Below are 21,162 nucleotides of genomic sequence, written 5' to 3'. Positions count from 1 at the left end.
TCAATTAAAACCAGTTTTGAATATTTATTAAAAAACTCATCCTAGAAATCCAACTTTCTGTCGTGAGGTCCCCAAACTCTCCTCTTCATCCAAAATCTTCTGAAGGGCTATGTGCAGTGACTTGCCTACTCTTTTGCCCGTCTGCAATGCAAAGAAAGCAAAACAAATCTGAGACATGTGCACATTAGCAGGAAGACAACTCTCACGGAACACTTCCTTTTGACATATATTTTCCCTTTAATGATTCATATACACCAACGGGTAAAATAAAAATATGCTTTTAATTAAGAAAAATAATGGTGGTGGAAGTTTTGTTTTAATTCGATTAAGTTTTGGAAAAATGTACACATAAAGGCAGAGAAGCATTCCATGACCATTAATATCAGATCTGTGCACTGATGGATCACCCAGGAACACAAATTAAATTTGCATCAGGCGCAAGCACACATTCAAATTAGCCAGCACATGCAATGTGAAGCAATATGCTGGCTGCCAGAGGACAAGAGATACCTGACTAGCAAAGCAACCTACTAACAGAAAGTTCAGAAAACTCTTCTGAATGTACTCAGAATCAGCAGAGTGAATTTAGACCAGCTCAACACCCTGTCATGTGGCCAGAGAAGCCCAAAATGCACACTTGCTGCACCACCAAATCAGTCTGTGGGCAGATCCTCCATGATGATGTGCAATTCTGTACTGTCCAAGGACCTTAAGAGAGTTAACAGAAGGTTGTCCTTACAGAAATAGACTCCAGCAGTGGAAAACCACCAGAACTGGCTCCGATACGAGCCTCTACTCTTCCCATATGCACAATCATACTATACTGTATAAGGTACAGGACAGGGGAACATTGGGCAATGCTGAAATAAAGATCTTAAGGCAGTGGTGCCTATTAGAGCTTTCCCAGGGTTTCTCTAAATGACCTGAAATACTGACTCCATACAGAGATGAAAAGAGCCTACCTGTCCCTAAAGAGCCAAAGACATGATATTAAACTGAGTTTACTAGCTCCTGATCTATGCAACGAAGCCTATGCCTCCCATACAGCTGATCACAAAGCTCTCTTTCATCTGTTCATAAGTGCCCACACCGAGGGTGCACAAACCTTGAAATAAGGTACCTTTCTATGCAAAGAACCAGGTGACAGAATATGGCCCATAGTACCAAAGGAAATGTGGGAAGAGCTTTGATGCAGTAGGGTACCTGTCAATCCTAGACACCACGAGTCATGCTAAATAAAGGGGGCACACATGAGAATTGCTACAGCTCTGCACTGGGACAAAGGTCACAGCAACAGTCTGGAGTCCCGGGGGGTGACATACTTTGCACGTTTTTCTCCAATATAGGACAACATCACTCACACTAGGTCAAAGTGAATGGGAACTGCACAGAGCTTTGGTATTGACACAACGCTGTTGCCATCTTACCCCTGGCTTGCCTCTCTTACGGATTGGATCACAAACTCAGTAAAAAAAGCCTAATGCTGGCAGCTACCCAAAACTTTCCTATGAAGCTGCCTTCCTAAGACATATGTCCCAGAACGCCTGTTCTCTACCAGGCAGGGAAAGCTGAACACTCTCTGACCTGCAGCCAAATTATTAGGGAATGGAGGTGTCAAGCAAGGGTTTTGCAGCTCCTCCAGCAGACATTCCCAGGCCTTTTTGTTTTTCTTGGTATCCTAATCAGGCTGCTGAGTTTGAGGCAGTGCCAAACAGAAAACTTCTGACCTCCCAGAAAACATCTTGGTTTCTTCTGATCAGCTTTATCCCTCACTCCTTCAAACTACTCACCACTCGGGAGGGAAGACTTTTTCCAAAGCAAGCGAGAGACAGCACAACTCACTGGGTGATCAGCTTAAGCTTTTAACTCCTTGCACCAACAAGGAAGGACAAGTTCACTAAAGCTCTTAAGCAGAGTAGGGTGGTTTGATGATTTCCCGTGGTTACCTTCCATATGCATCTCTGATTATGTAATGCTCATCTAAACACTAATCCCAAGCACAGCCTTTGGGGGCAGCTATACAATGGAATGCAGAAGTTCATCTCCTATTTAGGGCCCAATGTAGAGCAAAATCCATGATCAGAATAGAGGCTCCAACCAAAGCTTTATGCAAATAATTTACATGGAGGCCAGCTTGTACCATGAACCTGTATCTGACTTCAGCACCCATCTCTTTGTAACAGCCCTAGACCCAAAACTTCAAGTCTTTTATGACATTTAGTTAGAATTGGACTCAAAGTCCATCGAGGGAGACACATCAGATGTCCATAGGAAGTTTAGTTTCTTTAAGATGCCAGATTAGTGATAACACCCCTCTACTCAGATAAGGGGGGTACATGACATCTCTGAATGCAAATAAATAGCCCCCTGGTACCACCAAGATTAGCAATCTGGATTGACATCATGAAACAGTGAAGTACCATATATACTCAGCATGTGATTTCCACTTGAGACCAACTGTTTTCAAACTCGGCTCCAATGTCTGCGTTCTGTACTACAGCCACACTGAAATTAGCTCTGGATCTCTAGAAAACAGAGCCAGTTTGAAGTATTTTATTTTCATTCTGACTCCAAGTTCAAAATCCATTTCTGTCTTATGCTCAAGGCCAAACCCAGGCACAAGAATTTATACTGGAGGACAGATTTAAGAAGAGCCTGAAGAAAGGTTTAAAATGGAGTATTTATGTGGATGTGAACAACATCCAGGTATTAGTATTTTCATGGAGTAGGGGCAGATCAGAAACCAAATAAAGGAGCAAAGGTAAACAATAGTAAGATAAGAATGGTAAACTTATCACAAAACAAATTAGTTGTGCTAGAAGAGAACACCTTTAAGTACCATCTCTACTTCTGTAGGGACTTTACTATGTTAGTCCAGTCTTTTAGGGAAACAATGAGAGGGAACATGTTTTTTAAAAACACTCTCAAAGTTTATCAACTTAAGCTTTACAGTCTTACTACTGCGAAGTACTTGACTGAAACAAATGTGAGTAGCATACATTTCAGGCATCTAAAAGTTTTATATAACATCCATTCGTATCACACTGTATTTCAAAGGAACTGTCTGTGACCTTCAGCAAGTCCTTTGTGCATCTGATAAAAGCACCAAGATCTCTGCTCTTAAAGTCCTTACTGCAGCTTTTCATATACCCAAGTTCCAGTTCATCCAGTATAATCCAAGACAGTAACTGCTCAAAATTCCTTACCTCCATCATTTCAAAAATACTCTCAGGATCCAGGCTACCTTTTCCCACTTTCTTCATAGAAGTGAGGGCACCTTTACTGGTCACAGAAATAAGCAGGCTGGCCAAAGAGCAGGCTTCTTCCTGAAGGGTAGCATCCACTACATGCCTATATCCAATCTGTAAGTTAGTGACAAAATGACATATTAGTTTGCAGTTGTCTAAGCTCTTTATTAAGTAATAAAACTGTGAGTGGTAGCTCTGTTAGCTATCTACAGCCTCCCATCCTAATATCACGTGGCCTTTGGTAGTAGTCAGAGACTGACTTGACAGCACAGTATTTAAACAGCCTCTGAGCCCAGACTGTGTGTACACACATAACAGAGGCGAGACAAGCATGTCACTATTTCATACTATTATCCTCTCTGACCATCCTTTCATCCATATGAAACTCCATATTCCCCTTTACCCCTCAACTCAAAGCATGAACATCCCTCCCCCTCTAGGTGAAAATTACACATCCTGAGACTCAGGTGAGCCCACCCTTCAGTGACGGCACTTCGACTATTTATGCAACTTGCTCAGAGGAAATGTCAGACAAACTTTCGGGTAAGTAAGCAAATCACTAACTCTTGCAATGGACAATGCAGCATCCAGCAAATCAACTGTGTTAGCTGTGTGCTACACATGGAAAACAAAAACCAAAACCTGTTTGAAAGGAAAGGACAGTATTGCACCCATGAAAATGGGAGTTCTGTCCCCAGCAACAAATACTTGTCATGCAACTCCAGGGAGATCACACAACCTCTGCGCCTCACAACAATGACCATTTGTTTTAACATACTGACAGATCTGCCGCTCTGGATGTTGAGCAAGGAGTAGATGAAAAACAACAAACAACTCTTCTGCATGCAAGAAGATGCATTTTAAGAATGCATCAGTTTGAAACCTGCAAGTCAGAGGTGAAAAAACAAACCCTTATTTAGTAAAAGTTCTTAATTAGGAGGCCAAAGATGAAGAAATACATAGTGGACAGTGACAATTTCTGTAACAATAGTTTTCTCTCTAGGGAAAAAATAAACAGCAGGTGAAGTTAATAGAAACTGAAGTCTCCAGGTAGAAGGTCAGAAATTTGTCAGGCTTACTTTGCTTAGTGTGACGATGCAGGGTACATCATCCACATTAAGTCGAATACAATCATAAGGGTCATCAGACAGCTCAATCTCTTTAGAGCCTTCTTCATCCTCCAGAACACGCACTTTGGGTATTCTGTGGAAATAAAATGTGCTAAATCATTGCAAGAACAGATAACAAATACAGTTGGCACACTGTCTCAACTTCAAGAATTGCCCTTTCTTCTAAGTGAGGCTAAATGTTTAGAAAAAAATCCAGAATGTTATCAAAGTATTAACACCTCATTGAGAGTAGGAAGAAAACATTGTAAGTGGGAAGATATTTAGGATAAGATAATCATATTCACACTATTCAAACTCTTAGAATTTGAACCATTTTTTACATGAATATATGGGGAGAGATTCTTTAGGAATTTGCACAAATCGGTTCTGAACAATTCTTTGTACATCTGTCTAGATGTACAGGAGAGAAATTACCAAGACTGAATCCTTTCAACCTTGCAAACAGTAAAGTTGTCAGAATTACAGCAATTGCATTGCTTGACAAAGCTGTGACATCAGTAGCAAATACAAGGAATAAAGCTGTTCAGGAAAGAATGACACTAAGAAGACTTGGGCTAAAGGGAAAAGATGACATCAGTAAAATCCTTTGTCTTTAGCAAGATGGGAAGATTGGCAAACAATCTCATTCTTTAAGAAGCCAGAAGACTCTACTGTTCTAAGGACAGATACACAAAAGCAACGACCAGGGATAAAAACCCAGGCAGAAATCCAAGAAATGCTTTCTTCTGAATTGCGAGTGACGAGCTCTCTCACAAATGAGCTCGACAGACTCCTTATCAGCAGCACATATATTGTATTTGATAGCCATTTAATGGGAGTTTTACAGGATGATTTAATGCAGTTTTCTTAGCATAATGAATAAAGTAATTTCAAACAATTTAGTAGAAGATGGTATATCAAGCTGCCAAGAATGTCAGCATACCCTCATTTATCCAAGTGCTCACCAGGATGGAGTACTGACTGAGAGACTTTGCTTTACTGGCCAGTAACACAGACAGCTTAGCCATACTACTCGCACTTCTATACATTTGCACTTGAAAACATAAAATATTTCAAGATGTCCCTAGAAAGCTAACTTCAGTAACCATGTGGAATGTAACCACAACCTGGTTTTATACTAGTACTTTGACAGTAGTGTTGTGTTTTATAACTAGACTCCGGAGTTTACTCTTTTACACATTCTGTATCAAATCTCTATTAAAGACAGGGACTATTTAGTGAACATTTCCCCCACCAATGCAAAGTGATTTTTGCTGTTCCCTGGAAGAGTATTTTAGTTATTTGTGGCTAAGAGTCCTAGGGGTGAGTACTTCAGAACAGCTAACTCTGCTTCAGGGACAACAAATTCCTCCCAAGAACACTGACCTGAGCTAACAACCTAAACCAAAAACTTTCAGTAAGCAGAACAACTGTGATGCACACTTTTTCCTGAAATGAAACTCAAAATGATTTGCAACTCATGCATCAAAGCCTATTTTCAAGTTAAAAATATTCCATTGGAAACTGACAGAATAGAGTCACAAGGTGAATAACACTCAAGCTACAGAGGACAATGGATGACGTTGGACAACAGCCTAGACAAGAACTGTATATGCCAGAGCATTGTTTAAAAAAAGAAGGAGGATTTCAAGAAAATCTGTGACATTAAGCAATTTTTAACTCCATCCTGAAACAGCTATGAAATCAGAGCAAGGTTTGGTCTGCAAGAAAAAGTTGCCAGAATTAACACCTGAAAAATGCCTGCAAGGAGCTGTTTAGGCCGAGAACAGATGAGAGAGGTACAAGTTAGAACTAATGCAGAGGCAAAAAGACAGTTAATCAGACACAAGGATCACAGTTGCATAAAAAGGGGGTATATACACACAAAAACTAGGCAAAGAGAGTGTAGCACAAAGTGTTTCCAGAAAACTGGAGATTTCCTCTCCCAGCTTGTGAAGATTTATCTTAAGAACTAGCTGTACATGTTTATTTTGCAACTTTTATTTTTCTATTATGATTTCTGCAGCTAATCAGGGCAGAAATCTGTACAGCAGGACTTAGTCACATAACAAACAATGCTCTCTCTCTTCTATGTGCTGCAGACACAGATTTCACAATGGCAAAACCAGTTCCACCCTTGCAAGCAGGCATCAGATCTGCCTCTACCATGCTGCCCATCAAAAAAACCACATCTGCAAGGCTATTGTATTATAAACTCTGTGGCTTTTGTAACTTGCCTAGTTTCTGTTGCCTTGGTTGCAAGTAGCATTAAACTTGATCGTGTGGAATGTGCCTAAGTCCTGACACAGTAACCACTTGCACATTTTGCAACATATGCTTCCATGTGGATAGATCGAGCCTTAAGCACCTTAGAGACACAGTTCAGAAGAAAGTTTGATATCTGCCATCTTTTGCACATGATCTCGATATAGTTTTTAGAACACAATGAACAATACAAAACTTCAAGGAGTAAACGTCCCCCCTAAAACAGTCATATTATCATTGTTCCACACCTGAAAGGGATATGGTGAGTCAGGTCAGACATACAAAGGATTTAAATCCCATAATTCTCGCACAAAACTCCTTAAGTTACAATTTTCTATTTACTTAGCCCTAAAGAAACATGTGTCCATAGCTATTATAAAAAAGGTTAGAGCAAGATCTTAAGGATGAAGCTGAGGTTTTCAAATGCCTATCTGAATATCTAAAAATTTGTAGCTCCAAAGAAAAAAGTCAGCTTGAGCTCCCTGCTCTTGGTTCCAAGGCTGCAGTCAAGGCTCATGAAGATCTGGAAACACTTATAATAAAAACCTGGTTGTAAATGGATTATGAAAGACAAGTAAGACTCAAAGATGGACACATACGTCAAGCGAAGTTCAGAACGCTTAATCTGAAGCAATCTTCAAACTGACATCTGTTCTTGCTTGGACAGTAGTATTTTATGGAAAGTGGGCAGCTACTCTAAACAACCTTGTGTTGACCCAAACAAAACTTAGTAGGTACCAAGGGAAAGGGAGAGGAATAGTGAAGGAGGACAATAAGTTTTCACTCTGAATTTCACCTCTTGACTTTCTATGAGACGAGACATATTATCATTCCCTGCTCAAACCAATAGACAAGGTTTTCCACAGGTAAAAAATCAACAGGCTTTGCATTATGGCATACTGTCCCACATTTGGATTGGATATCTGACTTCCACAAGACTGTGGATGCTTGCACACAGATTCAAGATTACATGAAGGATACAGTTGTCAGAAAAATAAAAATAAAGCAGAATCATTAAAACAATTACACCCTCCATGTTGCCCATGGACCCAAAGCAACAGATTTTCTTTTATTTATTTAAATTACTTTTTATATCATCTTATCTTTATTCAAAACTAAGATTCTAGTTGAAATAAGAAAAAAAGACCTAGTTATCTTGTAAATGCCTTGGATCTACAAAACAACTCACATGGGAACAACAGTTTTAACTATACAATTTTTGCATCCTGTCAGCTCACACACACAGACATTGGCATTTCTTTCCTTTAGTGTACTGTCAACTCTTTTTGTTAGCCACTACGTTTGTGACAGTATTTCTTAATGCTACAAAAACAATCTACTGTTAGAAGTTAGTGTAGAGAACTTGATTGACATGGGAAATTTCTCAGTAATATATAAAAGTTGTAGTCTCAGACAGATTCTCCCCTTATCCCCTTTTAAAGTGTTTATAACCTGATATACTGCCTGTCTTCAAAAGCACATTTTCCTCTTCTTCTTGCACATGCTTTTCCAGCTCTAGTACTGTTTGCTCATTCCCTAATGAATAAGCCAGAACTACACCAGTGACTTTAGCAGATCTCTAGTTTACAGCTAAAGAACAATTTGAGATCCAATATTAAAACATTTATGCCTGTAAGAGTCTAACTTTTGCACCTCTTCCAGCTACTTTTGCTATGTAAGTTTTTTAGCAAAGCTATTCACTAGTCTGTTTCTCAAGGGTGCTACAAAACTCTGTATTTCTTGTCACCTATAGATAAAGAAGTTAGAAAGTTAGAAAAAAATATTATTGAATGTTATTAAAACACACACAGAGCACTTGCATCATTCATTCTACTAGCTTTTGTTCTTCCATTCGTTGAATTAAAATGCCTGTGCAGAAATTCTTTTAAAGACACATCATTTCCCCCTCCCCACAACCTTTCACCACTGTTTTTCCCTCTTACGTTTTAAAAAGAACTCTAGACTAACAGGTAATAAGAACATCAGAAGTGGGAAATCGGGGTAGTTACAAATCAGTAGTCTCATTAACAGAAAGCTTCTTATTTGGGAGCATCACATATCAGTAAATACTTCTTAGTCTAAACCCACAAGCTATCAACACAAAGGCCTCCAACTACTCGCAACAAAACTGTAAGGTCAAGACAATTTTTTCTGGATCTGGCTACACAACAAAAATTATACTGTGAGCCTGATTGTGCATATGATGCGATCTGACACTTGATTATTATAAACTGAATTAAAGTAACGTTAGTTCATATTACTTGCATGCAAATAGACTGCCTTGTATCTGAATGCAAGTTGCCTTGGGTATTTCTCATTTAAATAAGTAAGCATTAAAAACGCTTAGCTCACAGAGAGTACTGCCCTTCCACTTCCCATGCCAAGTCCACTCACATGAAATGAGATCTGTGCTTTACCTTGTGTTAAAGAGAGCTGCCTTCACTGCAATAGAAATTGCATCAAAGAGGTTCCCACCACATTCCAGTAACTGGGGAGGAAAAAAAACAGAATCTCTTTAACAGAAAATCAGGCTACGGCATTTAAATCAAGTCTTAATTTTACTTAAACCTATTTAAAAAGGCACAAAATTAAGAACCAGAACAGGTTTTTAAAAACAAATTTGTCTTTAAAGCCCATCTATGAAAGGAAACAGATAGGAAATAAAGATTTCAGCTAACTGTATTATACATGCAAAATAGAAGAGTCGACGTACTTCATAATAAAATTAATGATAAAATTTAATAATAGAAGCTGAAATTAAACCACCGCTGTTCTTACTCTTCTTGTGCTAAGGCTCTGAACTAGACTATGACCAGAATACTTTTTATAAACTCACCACATTCATTCTTTAATGTTAAATCAAGCCAATCCATTTCCATACTTTATTTCAAAGAGGAGTCTTTTTTGAGCATCAGCTGCTCAAACCCAATTGGTAGAACTGTTTTCAAAGAAGCAACGCAAATTGTCACCCAGAACATGGTACGAAAAGCTAGTTATAGAAGGTACAGTTATGAAGGCACATCATGATTCATTCTCCATGGAAAAGGAGTTGGCAGCAGGTTTGTTTTGTAGCTGAAAAAGACCTAAGGAAATCCTGATGTGGAAGTCTATTTGTTGATAACACTACCATCAGAATTAAAGCGTGCAGAATGAGTCTAGCTTAGCTTCTTCCCATGAAGATCAGAAGAACAGTCAAAGATAAGAACCAGCACACTAGATAAACAGGCAGGTCTCCCATAACCAACTAATACCTTTTATAGCCTGACAGACAACTCAAAGATGTATTTGGCCACAGTCTAGTGTTAGTTCTCTGACAAGCTCTACTCTCAGCTGCCAGCACTGTTCTACGAACACACACACCCTCAGCAAGCACTTGAAACCACCTCAGCGAGAACATATGGATGCTTCTCCATTACATCAATCTATGCTGTATGATGAGAGCAAAACAAGTTTTGCAACACTGATTGCATTGACTGTTCTTCAAAATCTATTTAAAAGTGAGATAAACTCCCGCATTGGGAGCAAATCATAGATCACATATTCTGGAAAGACAGTTTATTTTTATGAAGATAGACTGAACTGTGTAAAAAGAGTGACAAAAAGTTGGGATAGAAAGCTAAATACAAAGGTGATCAGATTATTTCTTTGCAAACAGCTGCTGGACACAGAGAGGTTAACTTGCCACTTGCAGTCATTATTGGATTTTACTGGATAACACAATAAGCCCCACAATACCTTTGTTATTAAAACACAATAATGGGATGTGCCTGTACTGTTGCTAGGCTCACATTCAGGCTGCTATTCTAAAGCCTTATCTGTATTACAGTGGTGCCTACAGGCTAGGAACGCAGCCTTTATCAAGCATAGTACAACAATTCCTCAAAAAAGAAATTAACCTTCTCCTCTCAGCTGAAGCATCTTGTACTGAGATCCCCTCCAGATTTTTTTATTATTTTTAAGGACTAAGAAAGTCTGCACAACTGCAAGCTGTGGGAAGCAAAGGAATCTTTAGAAAGGGCTGATTTTAATTCACCGATAGGCAAATGAAAATGTTATTGGGGCCTACCTTGCCTTATTCAAAGAAGTTTTTCCTCCAAAAGGACAGACTTCTAACCTTTTCTTTCCAAACTGGGAGGGAATAGAAAAGATGAGGAAATCCTCTGAGGGATGTTCAGTAGTGAATTGCCAAAATTTCAACAGAACCTAATGGCTCCCCCCAACACACAATGTACTGTGATTGGGTAGGGAGTGAAAAGAGATTGCAAGCTTTGATTTTCCTTGCTCAGCGCAGGAGATTGCTGGGGCAAATTACTTGGAGAAGGCTAAACATGTATCAAAAAACACCCTCAAAAATGCCTACAAGTTTATTTCTGACATCAATGACTTAGAAGGGGAAAGAAATTGAGGGAAACACAAACAGGGTTAGAACAGGCTTATAGTTTTGCAGTACTGTGTATCTCCACATTCATGAGCTACTCTTTGGAAGTGGAACGCCTTCTATTATTAAGAAAGAATGTATGTATTTTGAAAGGTCAAGGTGTATATTCTTGACCTTTGACACATATCTGTATGCGTCCATAGGTCTGCATCTTTGTGGTGTGTATAGATGAAGTCATTTTCTTTCCAGTCGGGCGGTGCTATAATTGTGCACAGTCAAAGTACACTGACCACTAGAAACTATTTGAGAGATGTTTTTAATCAATAAACTGCATGACTCTTCAAACTACACTATTTTCTTTTGAGCTTGCATATCTCAAATTTTGTTTACAGATAGGAGCTGAACACAGATGCTTCAACCAAAGTGTGCATGGCTAACTTATGAGGCAATGGAGTATCTCCAGATTCATAACATTCGTTCTAGGTTTTTGTCTTCCAGAATGTGAGACCTGAAAACAAGCACCTTCCCACCTGACCACAGTACTTCCAGGTACCAGTACTTTCAGGCTTACAACAGATTTAAGGTTTATTTTCTCTTCAACTTCACTATGCAACACAAACACCAATGTGAACAATTTCGAGGAATTCTGAAGGAAAACACCATCCAAAGGACTCTGAATAAGCATTGCTATTATATTTAGAATCTGCCTCCTTCAAATGATCAATATTATGACTTGTATTAGCACAGGTGTCATACTTCCACCATGTATTATTAAAATAGAATTCTATAGGAATGATTCAGCAAGAGCAGCTTCAGGAGAATCTGCAGGTATGAAGCACCTATACAGCAAGTATAAACTATCACATGTGATATACATGTCTTCTATTTACAAAAGGAAGTAGTACAAATACCTTAAAAATGTGAAAATATAGAGGTATGGAGTGGAAAAAAAAAGGGGAAACAGGACAGGATATGACAGAGTAAGAGACAAACGCTAACAGTATCTTTTTTAACTCAAACCAGCAGCTCTTCAATGGCTCATACACAAAATCTGTGCAGAATATGACATTAAAAGGACTCATTAAGTTTAGAGTCTTAATTATGAACCTACAACAGATTCTTTATTTGCACTGTAAACAAAGTTAATTGTAAAATTCATCATATAACATAGGTCTTGATGTTCGTAATTCAGATGCAACTAGTAGCATAAAAATGACAAGGCTGTTTTCCTCTCTAGCTGTGGATAATCAACAAATTTGTCCAGGAAGAATCAAATAATGACCAGTTATACCTCATACAAAAGTTACACAGAACTACTTCTGCAGCAGTCAGCTTTATGAAAGTCTTTGTTTGTGCAGTGTTTATGCAATGTTAAGCAGTACATTGCTTAAATAAGCACAGCATTTAATATTCTGTACCTCTGCTTGTAATTACCTAGTAACTAAAGACCCCAGTGTGATTTCTCAGAACTAACACTTCATCCTCTATTAAACCATGCCAAGCTCCAATAAGTCGGTGACTAGGACTGTTAAAGCACTCAGCAGTGGCACAAATTTTATCATTCTGTATGCAGACTAAGTCACAGTATGTACCATATCTACTATAATTAGGCTAATGCTACTGCTTTTTAAATAGCTAATTTTCACATTTATTTAGGTCTTAGTCTAAATGCTCCTGTTTTGTTTAATGAAAGCCTGGTATTTAATTTTTTTTGTCAATACAGCTTAACATTTTGCAAATCATTTCATAGACATTAATGGATTCCTGTGAGTAAGATCCCTCAACATACTTTCAGTTACAAATTTGACAAATAAAAACTCAACTTTGTACCAATAAGAACTGGAAATAATGCTCAAGAGTATCTGACTTGCAGATGTCTATTAAATACTGATGACAGAATGCTTTAAACACAGCATGGTTTGGAAATTGAGCTGCTGCATGCACAAGATTTATATGCACGAAATTCAGTTTCCATTTTTTGATGGGAACAAATATTCAGTTTCTCTTCTACATTCAATATATGTATACAACTTTCACCAAAAAGTGCCTAGGCCAAACGTAGCTTTTGCCAGAAAAGTTTCTATTTTACTTCACTGAATCAGTACTGATAACAGTGCAAAGAGGTAGACAGGATGGACAGTTATGTTAGGGCTAATATACACACATGTTAACTTAAATTCATTAGAGCGATACATTCGCTGTTATATCTAGCTTGGGAAAAAGTTTAGACTTCTTTAGCGGCAATTTCCTTGTCAGTGTAAGATCACCAATTTTTATCTGAGACAGATTTGGAGTATGCAGTGTATTATTAGCTCTGCAGCAGAACAGCAGCACCAAGAAGAGTAGAAAAAGAGCAAGCTGGAAGTAGTGATTAACTATTATAGGCAGATTCACAAGAAAATGACCATCCATGCTGTGAAGCATTATATCACATTATGAGAACTTTTTTTTATATGAAAATACACATGGTTATGCTAAGTCACTCCGTGCCTTGAAAAACCTCCTTGAATCTTAGTTTTCATTCCCTTACTTACCAATACATCAACATAGAGAACCCAGCAGTGCTCTCTGGGATTAATACAAAGTGATTTCAAGTCTACACTGCTCTCGCTGCTAAATACTCTGTAGAGAGTATTTGCTATCTCTGTGCCAAGTTCTTCTCCTCCCCGGCCTTCAAATTCAGGAGTAGCATTTGCAGAACTAGATAAAGAAAGAAAAAATACTTTCACTTCTGAAGCAGCCAATACCCAAAGAACATTTCTTAAATATAAAGCATTAGAGATATCTAAGGGTTTATTGTACAAGAATAAGCACCCTATCTGTAAAGAAATTATTTCCATTTTTAATAAGAAAATTGAGATAATACACCTGCATTTCCCTACAAACTCTGATACTAATTAAATTCCACTACTATCTTCAGTTCCCAAGTTACAATATTGAAGTTGATGAATTCTCTCAGGGATTATTTCTTAAGCATTCTCATCTTCTATCACCTCAACCCTTTCAAAAATAAAGAAATGAGAGAAATCTGTATTAAGTTCAGAACCGCTAACAAGATGGCCTGTTAAGAGCTGAATGTTAAATTAATAAGATAAGAGAATGGCTAAGAAGAGAAAGATGTGACAATAAGACAGGTAGAATACGCTTTTTTTTTTTTAAGTGACACTGCCTGACCTTAATTGGTAATTTCTTTACTTGAGTGTACTCTCTGCTATCAAGCCACTTATGGACAGCAGCTCATTATTTTCAGCAACTGCAGCTTACGGAGAGCAGCAGCTAAAGAACATTTTTTCCAGAAGGCATCCGACAAAAGCGTGTGGCCTTCACTTCCCTGATTCCAACAAAACAAACTTTGTTTATGAGCAGTCATGCAAGAAAATCCTTGGGTGCTGGGGCCTTGTACACAGCTAAGAACAAAATCCTAATAAAACAGGCCCACAAAAAAACCCAACAACAAACCACAACACAAAAAATCCCAAACAACCCCCCGCCCCCTCCAAGTCACAACGAAATAGAGCAGAAATGTCCAGAGATGCATATACAGCAAGACAACAAACAAATATTCTGAGCCCAACCTCTGGTTTCTACAAGGGGCAAGAGCATTCTCAAGCAGTGGCACACATTGCCGATCTTGTTTCTAAATAAATTAGTCAGACCTCTCCCAAATTAGTTTCTCATTACAGAACACAGGAAAGGAGGTGGTTCCACAGAAGTAGTTTTGATTTGTTCAAACATCATCTAGGTATGACTTAAACCATCAAGTGAGCTGTAACAACAAGACTGCAGAGCCTATAAGCTTACATAGAATTACCTATTATTATTCCTACCTATGAGCATTACCTCACAGTAATTCTCTCAACTTGTTCTTTTGCAGAACTGATGAAAACTCAGAATGCCAGGAATTGCTACTGGATTTTATAGACATTACTTGCTGCTTCTATAAACAGACAGCACTGTACATGCTTTAAAAAAACAAAATAAAAAAATTACTGCCAATTAAGCAGACCTATGCTTCCAGACTACATTTGCCCCACAAATAAGCACTGTAAGTGGGGGACACAGTATTATTCACAGTTGTGTTACTAGTAGACACCAATTTTATAAGAAAGGACATATCCAAGTATAACTTAATTCTGGAAATATGCTGAGTCAGGTCTTCAGGTGGTATTAAACAAGCACTTATCCATGGAAGTAGCTTTTATGCAAGTTAACTACATGGTTCTGTTTAAGCCATTCTGTTAAAAGCATGGTCATGCAAGTATTATGATTCCTATGTTAAGTTCAAAAGAATTATACAAGTCCCAATCTATACATCTTTATTATTTCTAAACACAAAGTGTTATCAAATGTTATATTTCTGAATCATAAATGGCCACTTTCTTTGACAGTGAGTAGGAAGAACATAAGACTCAATTGGAATATCATTATTTTATCACTTCAGTTCCTTGCAATCAAAGTGAAATAAAGAAGTGAAGTTAGTAGGGTACCATATTATAACTATATGGTAAATATTGCCACCTAACGTTCACAGACTATTGCAGAAATTTACACTAAGTAAAATTTGAAAAGGGGTTGTCTAGCACACTAGTAAGAGAAAATGCTAAAAATCTTATTTTATGGAGCACAGAAAGAACTTAGTAGTGGCCAGATGGAGCACAGAATTTCTACTCCCAAACAGAATGTAACTTGAAAGACTTGCAAAACCATTTCAGTGTCACACTGTGTGACAATCAAGACTCCCCCTAAAGCATAATGATGCTTCTACCACAGATCTCTACTGAATTTCAAAACCCTTGCTGCTACCAGTCAAAACCTTTCTCTCACAGTAGTTAAATACCTCCCATCCATTGCTCCAGCCATTAATATACTATAATCTACAATGTAAGTAATTATGTATAATTATAACAGAAATAAATTATATAACAGTATAATCATAACAGAGAAAAAACAGTTAATTAAACAAAAGCTTACAGCTACTTTCCTGGTATAGAAGGGCTTCATTACACAGAGGATATTCTTCACTTAAAGCTGTATTTACTTCAAGCAACCAATACCAGATTTCTATTCTCACACCAAAAGAAACATACAATCATTTAAAACAAGAAGGCAGATCCACTGTTTTAGAATCAGCAGGAAGTTAGCCACCTCACTAATATTCCACTCTTCCAGAAAGCAGCCAGAAGACTTCATGTTGATAACATATCTGGATTGCCAAGGCAGTCCCAGAAATACAGACCTGAATTCAGGTCCAGATGCTGACTAATTGTGTCAATATGACTACGACAATATTCAAGCTCATGACCCTACAAACAAGTGGGCTAACAAGGGTTTGGACTTAGTCTAGTCAAACTACCAATATGGATTTACTGATTCAGGTCGCTGCCTGGTCAGCCACTGTCACCACACTTCCCATCCAAAAAAAACATATGCTTATAGAGTTTGAAACAGTTTTACTCAAGCCACAGACAGTGTTTCTCCCTGAAAACTGAACTCAATCCCACCCAGTACAGACAATACTTCCAACATTAAAGATGTATGCTAAAAAAAAAAAAGTTAAGGCATTTCAATCTTTCAGCACTCATTAAGTTTCCCTCCTGCCTCTTGCTATAACACATTTATTTTCAGCAGTACAAGAAATCATGAAAGTTTCAGGAAATAAGCATCCTAAGATGGCAAACACTGCAGTGTGAGTTTTTGTTACTAGTTTCAACACTATAAAAGCCAAGTAGAACTTCAGGAACTTCACCAGCAGATGCAGTGTCTCAAACTATGCTCAGTTACTACCACCCAGTGGCAGCCTGGAAAAGCATCAGAGTACTCACAGCATCTCACTATCCTTCACAGAGAACAAGCTGCCTCCACTTCACATGTTGTCTTTTGGATCTTTCTGGAGGCTAGAGGTTACCTTTCACTGGCAGCACGACCATGTGAGCAATGACTACCTTTCTCCAAAATGTAAGCTTTTGGTCTTTGTTGTCAAGGAAAGTGATCACCTATTTCTAGAACCGACAAGATCCATCTTGCACAACATTGCTGCACATCTCCCTCCCATCTTCTTACAAAGCAGAGATTAATGGTTAGAAAATACAACCTAACATTAATCTAACAAGTTGAAGTTCTTCTGACATTGATTTACATACAAAAGAAGTGTCACAGAACCGCAACATCCCCACAGACCACTTGTTTTATTAAGGAAATGTCCCTTTCTTCATATAGAAAACAGCAGAACAAAGCAGGTACTATTCAGGATATTTCATACATGACTGTTACAAAGCAGTCAAGCTCAGATCCCCTGTAACGGCACGAGCACATTTGAGCACATATCATCTTCCTGACTGACATTTTTTGAACAGTCATCATAGACAAACCATTAATTCACAGGTGAGCCCTTCCCTCTACAAACTGTCCATTTCCACAGCTAACTAGTACCCCACAATGTACAGAAGCAGCCTTAGATAAGACTGCATAGTGAGAGAGAGATACAAAGGCAGATATAGCCAGTTAGGTCAGAAAGACTATCAGATACACGCTTACTTAGTAGCTCTCATACCTTAGCTTTACTAATGGTATACTGGTTTAATGTCAGAGTAGCAAGATTTTTTTGGTTTTAATAAAAATAAAAAGAAAGGTCATAGGCAAAAAAGCTAAGGACAGTGCCAAGGCTTTTATGAGAGGTTCCCAAAACACATTATTTCATAAAGAACAGTTTTAGGAAGTCTGCAAGACACGGATGGTGTAGTTTCAGAGAGCAGACAGTCTGGAATAACACTATGCAGCTATGTCAGAGCAAGCGGCAAACAAGAGCTCTCAGTTTTCTTCTAGCTTCCTTCATAATTCAAGCACTATGAAGACTGTAAGGCTAAAACACAGTCCATTGTAGCAAAAAGCCACGAATATTATTAAAAACAAATACCATTTTAGTTAATGAAATACTGATTCACTGATAAATATGGTAGCTAAATTTTCTAATTAACTTTTGCATCTGATGTTTACAATGAGGATTTTTCTTTTTTTCTTTTTTTTTTTTTAAACAGATTTGTACAAAACACACTTCAAACTTTTTCCACTGCTTTCACAATGTAAGCAAGCCTGTAAGTACAGTTTGTATAAGTCAATTCTTTTCTTCTAGAATACTTAATTTTTGAAAGAGATTTTCTCCATTCTATTACCATAAAAAAGACAACTGACACTGTAGTCATGAAGTCATGTTAAATGCACGTGTAACCGAACCATTACACTCTTCCAGCTGCAGTGATGTTATGCAATTTGGGATTGTTTTATTCAACCTGTTTTAATTCTTTAACTGCTATTGTTTTGCTTATTTTGGGTCTGCAGAACCAACAGAAAGTTTCTGAATATTCACCACTACCTAAACAGTAAAATAACTTGTTCCTATTACTCAGAACCTTACAGGAGGTTAGTGGAATGCAGGCGTAAACTTCAGGAGAATGGTAAGATCAGACTAGTCATTTATTACAAATATTAGATCTATTTCCTTCTCTTCCAGTATACCAACCAGTCAACAAAGAATTCCAGGTAACCTTCATCTGGTTTCTCTAACTTCGGTGTCCCCATTTCAGCTTTTACACCTACCAAGATATCAGTGTGCCCCTGTTAAAACAAAAACATATTGCACAACTGGAATTACAGTCACAGAACTACTCATTTAATTTAAATGCCTACGGTAAGATGACATTTCTACCTCTCAGTTATCTGCACTGCTCATTCCACCAGACTGAACTTAAAATAATATTAGTTTTTTTAAAACAGCCTTTAGAAGGATAATATTAAGCCTAAGAAGATTCTTCAAATAATTACCATATATATAAGCTTTCTCTAGGTTAAAAAGACACCCTTAATATCCGTGACTACTTCTGTCATTTTGGTTCTGGGAACCGCTATTTATGCAGAAACTTCATAATACTGCACAGTGTATTTACCTTCTTCACGGTCAACACAGGCCAAAAGTAGTTTTGCTTCACTCTAAAGGAACAGAATTATTTTCTCCAAGGATTAGGCCCAACAGCAACTTCAGTTTTCAAGATTAAATGTTAGATTAGTTCAGACTGAAGGCTGTCCAGGTACTACATAGTAAATCTAGCTCAAGCAGGTTAAGCCAGCCTGAATGAATTATGTATCCTGTCACTATTACTTTAACCCATAGTTTCTGTTTGTGCTACACACACACACACAAACCCATCTACAAATAGCCTCAGATTATCTTAAAACGAGTCATGTAAAGCAGAAATTTCATCAGCAAGGTACACAATCCCCAAGAAATTTACCTACCAGCTTTACTCTTGCAGATCCACTTGTGTTTGATACAACATCTGTTTCTACTTCTGCACATCTGTAGTCTTCACAGCCACGACCATCTACACGAAGGTCCTCCTAAGTATGACAACCAACATATTATGCGTAAGGGAATCAGTAATGAAAGTAAAAAAAAGAAGAATCTACCATTTTAAAGTTTCCTTTTTCTATGCCAAACACAGCAGTAAAAGAGATATAAAAGCAACAGCTCATAGTTTGATTACTAATTTCCACTTGAGTACAACAGAACCAACTGTGCTTTTCCATTTACCTCTCATTTATCCAGAGCTTGCAACAAGCTCTGCAGACAGACACAACTTCCTGCACTATGTCCCTCCAGTTCAAAAAAGGAAGCTTCAGACTGCAAAAGTGTGAAGGTTTTGGCTTTAAAAGGTACTTTACCTAACACGACACAGGCCTTTCTTGGGATATTCAAGTTCTGTACTTACACATATGTAATTACAAAACAGCAGACAAAACTAACCTACCAGCCTTCTAAAAGCTTTAATCGGTATTTCAAAAACAGCTATTATGCACCCTCAGACACTATACAGCTCATCCCCATAAAAGTAATTTTATCCAGAGTAAAATACAGTTTCAGTATTTTGTAGAAAGTAGTGCCCTTTTATGTTTGGCATTTCTCTTCACAGGTCGTTCACTCTTCCCCCTTGGTCCACTTACTGTTCCTCAGCTTAGCGACAGGCTAAAACTCTATACAACGGCAAAGACTTGATAAAGAGCAAGGGAAGGCAGGGAAAGCGGAGCACAAGAAATGAAAAAACAAACCCACGCCCTGTTTTCAGCCTGTTTGCTGTTGTGATGCTCTGTTCTCAGTGCGCTTGGGTAATTATGACCCCAGAGAGTCCCCCCCCAGACACCAGGCAATGCAAAGCTCCCTCCCTCCCTCCTTCCCCCCTCCCCGGCCTACGCCGTAGCTCGTTCCCGCCCCACACCTGCTCACCGGGAGCAAGCACGGCGGAGCGAGGAAGGGCCCTGCCCCATGCCTCACAGGGCGACGCTACCGCCCGCCACAGGCGCCGCTGGGCTAGGCCAAGCTGGCCCGAATGATCTCCCGCCCGCCAAGGCGGAGGCTGTCGCCCCCACGCCGCCCCGGGCTAGCGAGACCTCCCACAGGGCGCCCGCCGCCGCCGCCACCACCGCTACCGCTACCTGGACGCCATGAACGATGTAGAGCTTCTCCGCCTCGCTCAGCACCACGGACGCCATGCTTCCCACCGCCGGATGACACCGCGCTGCTGCTCTTTCGCTTCCGGCGCCCGCGCGCCGCCGCCGCCGCCGCCGCCGCTACTAGCAACGGCCGCCGCTAGACCGGGGAGCAAGGGCGGGAGCCGGAAGGAGCGCGCCGCTCCTCCCCCGCGTGACGCCCGGCGGTGGGCGGGCCCTGCGCTGGGGGCGGACCCCGCGCCTGCGCACTATCCCGCTCCTGCGCGTCCGCGGCGGGAAAGCGCTCGGGTTGCCATAACTGGGGATCCGTCCACCGGCAGGGGAGCTGGGATCGCGGTCTCCCCCCTCTTGCCGGCAGAGTGGGGTGTGCAGCCCTTAAGCTCCCCGCAGGAGGCCTTCACGGGGACTGGGCGCAGCTTCTGGACGCGGTGCCTGCTGAGCACCCTGCGTCCCGAAAAACGTCCCCCCCGAGAGGGTGACTGATGCTCCCGGTAAACCAGCTGGGCGGTGCCGGCTCTCCGCCTGCCCTTGCCGAGGGACAGCGCCCGGAGGAGGCTGTGGAGATAGCGCAGTGCTCGGGAGGGGCTCGCGTAGTGATAAACCCCGCAAGATAAATGAGGAAGCGCGGGTTTTTTTTACCTCGGAGGAGGATCCGAGCGAGGTG

General features: G+C 39.6%; 1 protein-coding gene across 1 annotated transcript; it reads right to left on the bottom strand.

Annotated features, from left to right (window-relative positions):
* EXOSC7 (exosome component 7) lies at positions 1-20,581 on the bottom strand. Its single transcript, XM_086468047.1, has 8 exons — positions 20,484-20,581; positions 19,290-19,391; positions 18,517-18,611; positions 13,535-13,700; positions 9,040-9,110; positions 4,328-4,451; positions 3,207-3,362; positions 1-141 (listed from the first exon to the last, which is right to left on the bottom strand). The coding sequence occupies exons 1-8, from the start codon at positions 20,538-20,540 to the stop codon at positions 37-39; spliced, it is 876 nt and encodes a 291-aa protein (XP_086324173.1). The 5' UTR covers positions 20,541-20,581; the 3' UTR covers positions 1-36.
* Positions 20,582-21,162: the final 581 nt, after the last annotated feature.

The sequence above is a fragment of the Leptosomus discolor genome, chromosome 7 (assembly GCF_034619465.1).
Source record: "Leptosomus discolor isolate bLepDis1 chromosome 7, bLepDis1.hap2, whole genome shotgun sequence".
In the NCBI taxonomy this organism is placed as follows: Eukaryota; Metazoa; Chordata; class Aves; order Leptosomiformes; family Leptosomidae; genus Leptosomus; species Leptosomus discolor.
Note: the sequence above shows the minus strand (reverse complement) of the source record. Positions and strands in the feature narration are given on the sequence as shown.

Bases quoted from the DNA above. Each gene is read 5' to 3' on its own strand.
- EXOSC7 (XM_086468047.1), bottom strand. From the start codon at position 20,540: ATGGCGTCCGTGGTGCTGAGCGAGGCGGAGAAGCTCTACATCGTTCAT. The intron at 19,392-20,483 runs GTAGCGGTAGCG...TGTCATACTTAG, and splicing joins ACATCGTTCATGGCGTCCAG to GAGGACCTTCGTGTAGATGG. The intron at 9,111-13,534 runs GTAAGTAAGGGA...TTTCCTCCCCAG, and splicing joins TTCTCTATGTTGATGTATTG to TTACTGGAATGTGGTGGGAA.